This window comes from Myotis nattereri, assembly GCF_964212035.1.
Source record: "Myotis nattereri genome assembly, chromosome: 11".
NCBI lineage: Eukaryota > Metazoa > Chordata > Mammalia > Chiroptera > Vespertilionidae > Myotis > Myotis nattereri.
The window spans coordinates 7078785-7088219 of record NC_138086.1 but is presented as its reverse complement, the minus strand read 5'-3'; the positions used below and the strand labels follow the sequence as shown (position 1 = coordinate 7088219).

Genomic DNA, 9435 nt, shown 5'->3' with positions numbered 1-9435 from the left:
CTCTGAGCCTGCAGTTTGAAACATTTTAACAAATATAGAAGCTAAAAAACACCCCAGAAACCAGCTTTCAGCGAGCTGGGATCTCAGAGCTGGAGTCAGAGCTGGAGTTATACATTGTTTCGATAATAGAACCAAAACAAACCAGATACCTACTTTCAGCAGCGGAGGCCTAAGAGCTGGAGCCTCAGAGCTAAAGCTGGCCCAGAATTAAAAAAAAGAAAAGAAAAAAAGGAGCGGTTGGGAGCTTCCATCACCCTCCAGCCTGAAAACAGCCCTCAGCCCCTCACCCAGACTGGCCAGGCACCCCATTGGGGACCCCCACCCTGAAGGGTGTGTGACCAGCTGCAAACAGCCCTCAGCCCCTCACCCAGGCTGGCCAAGCACCCCAGTGGGGACCCCCACCATGAATGGTGTGTGACCAGCTGCACACAGCCATCATCCCCTCACCCAGGCTGGCTAAGCACCCCAGTGGGGACCCCCACCCTGATCCAAGACATCCTTCAGGGCAAACCAGCCAGCCCCAGCCATGCACCAGGCCTCTATCCTATATAGTAAAAGGGTAATATGCCTCCCAGCACCAGGATCAGTGGAGCTGAGAGGCCTCCCGGCACTGGGATCAGCGTGACAGGGGGCAGCGCCCAAACCCCCTGATTGCCCTTTGGCTCTGTGTGTGACGGGGTGGGGCTACAACCTCCCTATCCGCCCTGCTCTGTTCATGACAGGGGAAGGCTCCCCAACCTCCTGATCATCCCTGCTCTGTGCCTGATACGGGGGAGCTCCTCAACCTCTGATCGCCCTGTGGCTCTGTGTGTGACAGGGTGCAGCGCCCCAATCCCCTTATCGGACCTGCCTTGAGTATGACAGGGGGCGGTGCCCCAACCCCCCAATCGGCCCTACCCTGAGCGTGACTGCGGGTGGCATCGCAACCTCCCGATCCACCCTGCTCTGTGCATGACAGGGGGCAGCACCCCAACTCCCCAATTGGCCCTGCTCTGAGCCCAACCAGGGGCTGCACCTAGGGATTGGGCCTGCCCTCTGCCACCTGGGAGCAGGCCTAAGCCAGCAGGGCGTTATCTACCGAGGTGTCCCAGACTGCGAGAGGGCACAGGACGGGCTGAGGGACCCCTCCTTCCCCCCGAGTGCACAAATTTTTGTGCACCTGGCCTCTAGTATATAATAAAAACTCAGTATTTTTATGGTGATGGTTCATGGTTCATGGTTCACTAGAAAATCCTGTGAACCATGAGTGCTTTGGCAGCCTGTATCTCACCTAACAACAATTTTCGAAGACTAATGGATCTATCCACTGGTAAATCTAGAGTAAGCTGACTGTCTGGTTCTGGGGTGGGAGAAAGTAGGAAGATTAGGAAGGAAAGTTGCATCTATTCCTCAGGTGCATGTTTACTTGTCAGGTCATACAAACTTTCAATTTTGCAAGAACCATATGAAAAAACAAAACAAAACAGAGTGTGCATGTTTACTGGAGAATATTTTTCCAGGCCTCCTCTCCTCTTTTCTCCATGGCTCCCAGTGGTTTAGACTGCTTTGGCTTTGTACCTGAGTCCTGTTAATTTCTAAATGATTAACATGAGACCCTCCTGAAAGAATAGACCCAAAACCCATATTGTACCATCCCTAGTGAACACCCAAGGATTCACAAAGTCACATACCTAACTTCCTTCTTCCAGAATGACCCCACAGTCTCACACTCACCAGGGAAGATGACAGACACTGTGCCTGGCTTTCCGGGTAAGGTTTAGGTCATTTAATAGGGCGTTTTGGATCCACCACTCTAACCTAAAACACCCACTATAGCTTTGGAAATTTGGGTGCGAGATTGGGTACAAGGAGGAAAAGGTTTCAATTTGGCTAATCTGAAGCACTCACCAAATTAGGGACAATATGACTGTCTTTTTAAAGGCAAACAGTTCCTCCACTGACTCCACCCCATCTGTGCTTCCTGGCTCAGCGGGTTAAAAAGACGCAAACACTTCATCCTCACAGTCAAAGCAAAAGCCCACACTCAAAGAGATTATTTGGAGAAAACCTGAGAGCTCATCAACTCGTGGTAAAGAAGGTGAGTCTAGCTGAGAAGCGGTCCTGAGTGGCAGAGCTGTGAGGGCTGTAAGTTCAGGGAGTGTGCAGGGTATGGGTTCTGGTCTCAGGAGAGACCTGTTTCTGTGCCAACAGCACAGTGGGGGGTGGAGTGCTTTCAGAGGGTAGTGGCACATGGTAGAGAGGGGAGTCAGGAGTTTTATTAGCACAATGTTACACATCTCATTTAAATAAGACACATTTGTGCTTACTGGTGTACCTTCATGCATTTGCTGCTGTGATAGACACTGAGGGCTCCTCTTCCCTGTATAGGAAATGAGTGCCCCCAAGGCAGTTCTTTAGAGCTCAAAGGCAATTTAGAGACAACCCTGTATAACTCCCTCTTTTTACTGAAAAAGAAGCGGGATCCCAGGGTGTTATGACTCTAGGGGTTGCCCACATCACTAAAGGCAGAGGAAATCTAAACTGCAGGTTGCTGAATCCTTCCCATCATTTAGTAGAAACTGTGACCCCAGTAGTGTGACATGTCAAGTGAGGAGGGGGTGTTGTGGGGAGAGGGTTGGCTATTCTGGAGGAACAATGTATGTGAAACCCTCCTGTTCACTTCGTAGTTACAGGCTTCCTGCCAGTTCTCCATTCTGTAAAGAGTGTGGACTTCCTTCCCTGTCCTCTCTTGATCTAACTCTTACTCTGTGGGATTTTAGAATCATGGGCCTGAGAAGAAACTAAGAAGAGGCTGTTGAGTGCAGTGGTTAGGAGGGAAGTGGTAGTCAGACAGACTTTGAATTGGATCCCTTCTCTGCCTGATACCTGTTGGCACCGTGACCGTGGGCAAATGTCTAAGTATTTTTGAGCCACATCAATGTCCTTATTTTAAAAGTTAGAAAAATAAAACTAGCATTTTGGGGCAGTACGTGAGATAATGTATAAGACATTTATCAGGGTGCTTAGTATAGAATATTTGATAGTGGTTTCATTACACAGGATTAAATTTTTATTGTGGAAAAATTTTTAACTTATTCAATGATAACGAGACTTGTACAAGGAACTTCCATGTACCTACACCAGGCTTCAATGATTACCAATAGATGCCAATTTTGTTTCATCTATGTACTCACTACTCCCTACACACCCCACATTTTTTTGAAGCATTCATCAGACATTGTTTCAGTAAATATTTGAAACCATTTAAAATATTAACATAATCAGACTTCAAAAAGCAAGTAGAAATTTTGGAAAATTGTCAGTTGCATGCAGATTTCTCTGATTATCTCATAATTTAAAAAATTGTTTGAAGTCAGATCCAAATAAGATCCATAAATCACAATTGTTTGATTTCTCTTAAATTTATCTTAATATGTAGGTTTCCAACCTTCCCTGGTACTTTCTGGGAAATTTCTCTGGTGAGAAAAGGGAAGTCTTTTATCCAACAGAACCAGGCAATGTACATTTTGTTGATTTCATCCTCACGGTGTGATTTCACCTGCTCGTCTAGTTCTGGTGTTTTGTGTGAATTTATTTTAAAGGAGACCTTTGATCAGATTCAGGTTTGACTGTTTTTTGGTGGGAATACTTCATGGGTGCAGCTGTCAACTTCCATCAAAAGGCTTGATCCTTTCCTTTTTTTTGTCTATGTTCAGAACAATAAAATGCTTTCCTCACAGGCTCCAAATGGGGTTATGGACTACTTTTAAGAAGAAGGCCTTGCCCTGACCGGTTTGGCTCAGTGGTTAGAGTGTCAGCCTGTGGACTCAAAGGTCCCAGGTTCGATTCCGGTCAAGGGCATGTACCCCAGTAAGGGGTGTGCAGGAGGCAGCCGATCGATGTTTCTAACTCTCTATCCCTCTCCCTTCCTCTCTGTAAAAAATCAATAAAATATATTGGGGGGAAAAAAGAAGAAGGCCTTGCTATGAACTCATGGATTTCAACATATTTGATACATTTGATTCATTGGAATCATTATTGATACTCAAATTGTCACATCTTTTCCAGTTGGATTCTCTTGGAGTTGACTCATAAGTCCTTTTGATAAATTCCTAGAGATTTTTTAGAGCATCCTGGCTTTCTAGTTGACAAGAGAGTGTAGACTCAACTCAGATATTTCCTGCCTACTCCTAAAATCAATACTTTCTCCTTAGAGCCCTAATTGTTTGGTGGGAAATGAATGGCATTTGAAGACTACACTCTGGGCACTAAGGGTGCTCTTTGTTACTGGGCTCATCATTAACTCTATGCCTTTTCAATGGACTTCAAAAGTACACACACACACATACAACACTAAAAATAGGATTTTTTGGAAAACATTTTTAATTCAGGTTTTGAATTCTTTTTGGCAGGGGCGGGGGGCAGGGGCGGGGAGGACCTAGTACAATCCTTCTAGATATGCACAATGAAATTATTGCATTTTCAAGTTACTTAGACCAATTTCTTATGTGGTTTATCCACCATACAAAACGCAATTAGATTTGTTTGTTTCATTTGCTTTCAATATCTTAAAACATAACTTTTGTTGTATAATTATGTAAACTACCTACATGATTTCAAGATCAAAGCTATGAAATCTTAGTGTAACAAAGACATCTAATTTCCAGCTTCTGTCCCTGTCACCTCTACCCTGCTCTCCCATTCTCATGTAAATAATGTTTTGTTGGTTTAGTTTTCAGAGTATCCTGCTATTACCTTCTCATATATATGAAAAAAATATATTATGTTTTATATATGTAATTCATATTCCTCTTATTAGAGAAATGGTAGGTAAATTCTACATTATTTTCTTCACTTTGTTTTTCTGTTTTGCTTTGTTTCACTTAATGATACATCCTGGAGATCTCTCCATGCTGGTACATAGAGACACATCTCACTCCTTTTCACAGTTGGATAGTACTTCACTGTAATATATGTGAATATACCTTAGTTTATTTCTATAAATAGCCATTTTATAGGTTTTTGGTTTTTTGCTTTTACAAATCATGATGCGATAAATAGGTTTATGCATTTTTTTTCTATACTTTTGTCAGTGTAGTTTAGGAAGAATCCTAAAATTGGGGATTGATAATCAAAGGGAAAATGCATATTTACTTTTGCAGCACAGTGCTAACTTCTCTGTAGAGTTTGGACTGTTTTTCCATTCTCACCAGCCATGCAGGAGAGGCCCTGTTTTTGCCATACCTTTACCTACAGATTAGGCCAGAAAATGTTTGGATTGTTGCCTAACCTAGAGGTGAGAAATAGTATCTCACCTCAGAAATAGAGGTGTAATTTTAATTTATTTTACTTTTTGTGCTTTGATTTATTTTCCCTATTATGAGTGTATGTTAATATATTTTGATATATTCAAGACACACTTTAATTTTTTTTTCTCTGGGTGTTTATTCCTATATCTTGGTCCATTTTCTATTGAGTTGTAGGGTTTTTGTTTCTGTTCTTCTTAAATTTTTTAAATTTTATTTTCCTTTTTAAAGTATTACAAATAGTAGTACATATGTCTTCTTCTTTTCCCCATTGACCTTCCCCTGGCCTCCCCTACCCCGGCACAAGCTCTTACCCAAACCCTCAGTGTCCTGTGTCCACTGGCTGTGTTTATATGCCTGCATATAAGTCCTTCGATTGATCTTTTACACCTATAACAGAAATATTCACCCCTTTGATATAAGTTGGGAAATGTTTCTTTCCCTGGTGTGACATTTTTGTTTTAATTTGTCTATGATTTTTTTTGTCCTAGATTATGTGTGAGATTTTCATGTAATCATACTTATTAATCCTTTTCCTTATTCTTTTTCAAATCTTATAAATATTTTCCCTATTTTACCAAAAAAAAATTACCCATGTCTTTTTCTATTATTTATATGGATTAGTTTTTTACATTTAAACTTCTAATTGATCTGGAACTTGAATGGCATGAGGGAATAAATATAGTTTTATCTTTTTCCAAATGGTTTACAGTTACCCCAAAGTTGCTTTATTAGTCCATCTTCCTCCCATTGATATGAGATGCTGCCTTACTGAATCTAACTGTAACATAATGGAATGGAATATAAATGAATAGAGTCTGATTAATTTGGTCTATTTCTGAATTTTCTGCTTTTATTTCACTGTTCTCTCTATCCATGAACCAACATCATACTGCTTTAATCATAGAAACTATGATGCTTGACTCCTGGAAGAGCTAGTTCTCCCTTCTTGTTGTTTTTCTTAATAGTTCCAGATAACTTTCTTTTTTATTCATCCAAATGAACCTTATAATCCATTATTTGAAGTTTATAATGTGATACTTAACTTTATAACCCACTGTTTGTCACCTGCATGAAAAAAGATGCTGACTCAGAAATTAACTTTAGTTATATAAAATCATGTTAGGGAAGTATCTATTCTTTTCTTCATACAAAGACTTTATAATCCACTATTTATCACTTATAGGGGAAAAGCTTCTGATCAAAATTCCAATAATGAGTCATCCTAGTATTTCTGAAATAAATCATAAAATCATGGGGTATTACTTTTTTAGTGTCAAATAATATATTTAAAAATTTTGTGTTAATATTTCCAAACGAGACACATCTGTAGCTTTACTTATTGGTGAAGTCTTTGGTAGCCTTGGGATCAATATAACACTTGATTCATATAAGAAATGAAAGATTTCCCTCTTTTTTAAATATGACCAGGAATAGCTCACATCGCATTGAGATGATCAGATCCTTAAAGCTTGAAGTGAGTTCCCCTGTGAAAGGATCTGGACCTTGTACTCTTTTGTGGGGAGACTCTGCTCTATTATTTCTTCCATAATAATTGAACTGTGTCATCTCTCCATTCTTGTAATGAGTAATAGACCATTACAAGTTTTCATGGAGGAAAAGAACGAAGAAAAGAGAGTTGGGAATGGTTCCCACTTAGCTAAGTTGACCTTTCTCCACTCTCCTCCCTTCCATAAGGTCTTGTGGAAGCCTAAAGCACAGAACCTCTTGAAACAAACATGGCTGGTCTTCAGGACAACACTCTGAGGATTGTTCTGGTGGGGAAAACTGGAAGTGGGAAAAGTGCAACAGCAAACACCATCATTGGGGAAAGAAAATTTGTATCTAAAATTGCTCCCCACGCTGTTACCAAGAAATGTCAGAAAGAAGAACGCCAATGGAAGGGGAGGAACCTTCTTGTCGTGGACACCCCAGGGCTCTTTGACACCAAGGAGAAACTGCAGACCACCTGTGAGGAAATCAGCAGGTGTGTCCTCTTCTCCTGCCCTGGGCCTCATGCCATCATCCTGGTACTACAGCTCGGCCGCTACACGGAGGAGGAACAGAGAACGGTTGCATTGATCAAGGCCATCTTTGGGGAGCTGGCCATGAAGCACATGATCATGTTGTTCACTCGCAAAGATGATTTGGATGGTAAGACACTGAGTGACTTTTTACAAGAATCAGATGTGGACCTAAAAAACATCGTTGAGGAGTGTGGGTCCCGCTGCTGTGCCTTCAATAACAAGCAGAATGCAGATGAAGCTGAGAAGGAAGCTCAACTGCAGGAGCTGGTGAAGATGATAGACGAAATGGTGTGGAAGAACAGAGGGGTTCACTTTTCTGATGACATATACAAGGACACAGATGAAAAGCTGAAACGCCAGGCAGAAGCCTTGAAGAAAATCTATGCTGAGCAATTGGAGACGGAAATTAAACTAACAGAAGAGCTATGTAATCAGAAGAAAATATCACAGGAAGATAAAGAGAAAAAAATAAAAGTCCTAAAGATGAAGTATGAAGAACGAATTAAAGATATAAGGGAAGAAGCTGAAAAGAATATATTTGCAGATATTGTACAAAGGATTAAAAATATGCTTTCAAAACTATGGCATAGGTTTTTCAAATAGTGTAAATTTTCTTTTTTCTTTTTAATTTACCATGATTTGTTAATGTGGTAGATTGTATTTTCAAAAAATGGTTATAACAGTATCTTCTATCCCACCTATTCTTCTTATAATCTGAGCTTGCTTTTCCTTTTGTTGAGTTATAAAGGTCTGAGCCACTGCCTTGCAATTCCATGGACTTTGTGTCTGCTTTGGCAAATAGTGGATGGCTATGACTTCTAAAGTTAGATAAGGAGGATGCCTCCTTGCTCTCTGGAATATGTGCCCTTGGCCCTTGGCCATCATGTGGTGAGGAAGCCCAAGTTATCCATCGAGTCCACATGAAGAGGACATGAAATCACTGGCTCACTCCCCTGGTTGGTCTTCCTTCTTCGAGCAGAAACATCTTGCCAGCCATGCGAGTAGGACAAGATGGAAGCAGATTCTCCAGCTGCCAACTGAGCCATCTCAGGTGAAGCTGCAAAGAGCAAAGATGAGCCACCCCCACTGCATTTCTGCCTAGGTTTCAGGAGAAAAATAAATGATTGTTGTTGCTTTAAATCACTAGGCTTCGGGATGGTTTGTTATACAGTGACAGCTAACCAGAATCATCCTCCCAGCTCATTTCCCACCAATCCCCACAATGCCAACAAACTGAAGAAGTTAGAAAATTGGTATAATAATGGAATAATATATTATGGAGATTTGACAGGCTCAATTTAGGACAATTCAAATGAGAAATCCTTCATATATCAGTGTTAGCACCACTGTTGATGCACATTATTTTAGTCCATGTCTCTGAGCCCCTTGTTAGTGAAGCAGCAGGCTTCTCCAGCAAGATAGTTCTGTTGTCCATGTGAGGCAGGATAGTAAGATGCTAGGTAATTTCTTGGGCAAGTGGGAAGTGGAAACTGAGACAAGAAAATTACACAAGGCCAATCTGTTTGGGTGTCTTGCAGCCAGCTTGTGAATCACAAGACCTTATCTTCCCAACCAAGGACACTTAAAAGCAAATGGATTATATTGTCCTCCCTAACCAGAGGATACATAGCTTATATCACCCTGGTCTGGGAAGTGGAGCACAAAGAGCTAATTAAGGCCATTTGTGCCAGCCAAACCCAAGGGTAGAAGAAGTCAGGGACCAAATAACAAAAACCCATTAAAGCCAGACAGACCTAAGATAAAAGTAAAACAGATCAAAGAATAATTCCAAACTCCACCATACACTCATTTTGATGCATCAGCATATTAAAAATGCACCTGGAAAGCTGAAAAAACAACAAGGGATAGGGATAGAAAGCCCTCAGGACAAAAGCTCACAGCTTTAGAGCAGTCCCATGCCCCTTTATCAGGCATGCACTTTTTTAAAAATATATTTTATTGATTTTTTACAGAGTGGAAAGGAGAGAGATAGAGTTAGAAATATCGATGAGAGAGAAACATGGATCAGCTGCCTCCTGCACACCTCCTACAGGGGATGTGCCCGCAACCAAGGTACATGCCCTTGACTGGAATTGAACTTGAGACCTTTCAGTTCACAGGCC

The 9435-nt window shown here is 41.3% G+C and overlaps 1 protein-coding gene across 2 annotated transcripts; it reads left to right on the top strand.

Moving 5' to 3' along the window:
- Window positions 1–1987: 1987 nt before the first annotated feature.
- LOC308527384 (GTPase IMAP family member 7-like) lies at window positions 1988–9089 on the top strand. Of its 2 annotated transcripts, XM_081102704.1 has the most exons (3): window positions 2001–2077; window positions 2760–2898; window positions 6984–9089. In XM_081102704.1, exon 3 carries the CDS (start codon window positions 7025–7027, stop codon window positions 7913–7915), a length of 891 nt encoding a protein of 296 aa, XP_080958830.1. In that variant the 5' UTR covers window positions 2001–2077; window positions 2760–2898; window positions 6984–7024; the 3' UTR covers window positions 7916–9089. The 2 variants fall into 2 exon arrangements, with proteins under 2 accessions (XP_080958831.1, XP_080958830.1); XM_081102705.1 differs by lacking the exon at window positions 2760–2898 and having other exon boundaries at window positions 1988–2077; window positions 6984–8450.
- The last annotated feature ends 346 nt before the right edge of the window (window positions 9090–9435 follow it).

What these genes read in the sequence shown, in the direction of transcription:
- LOC308527384 (XM_081102704.1), top strand. Translation starts at nt 7,025, where the DNA reads ATGGCTGGTCTTCAGGACAACACTCTGAGGATTGTTCTGGTGGGGAAA.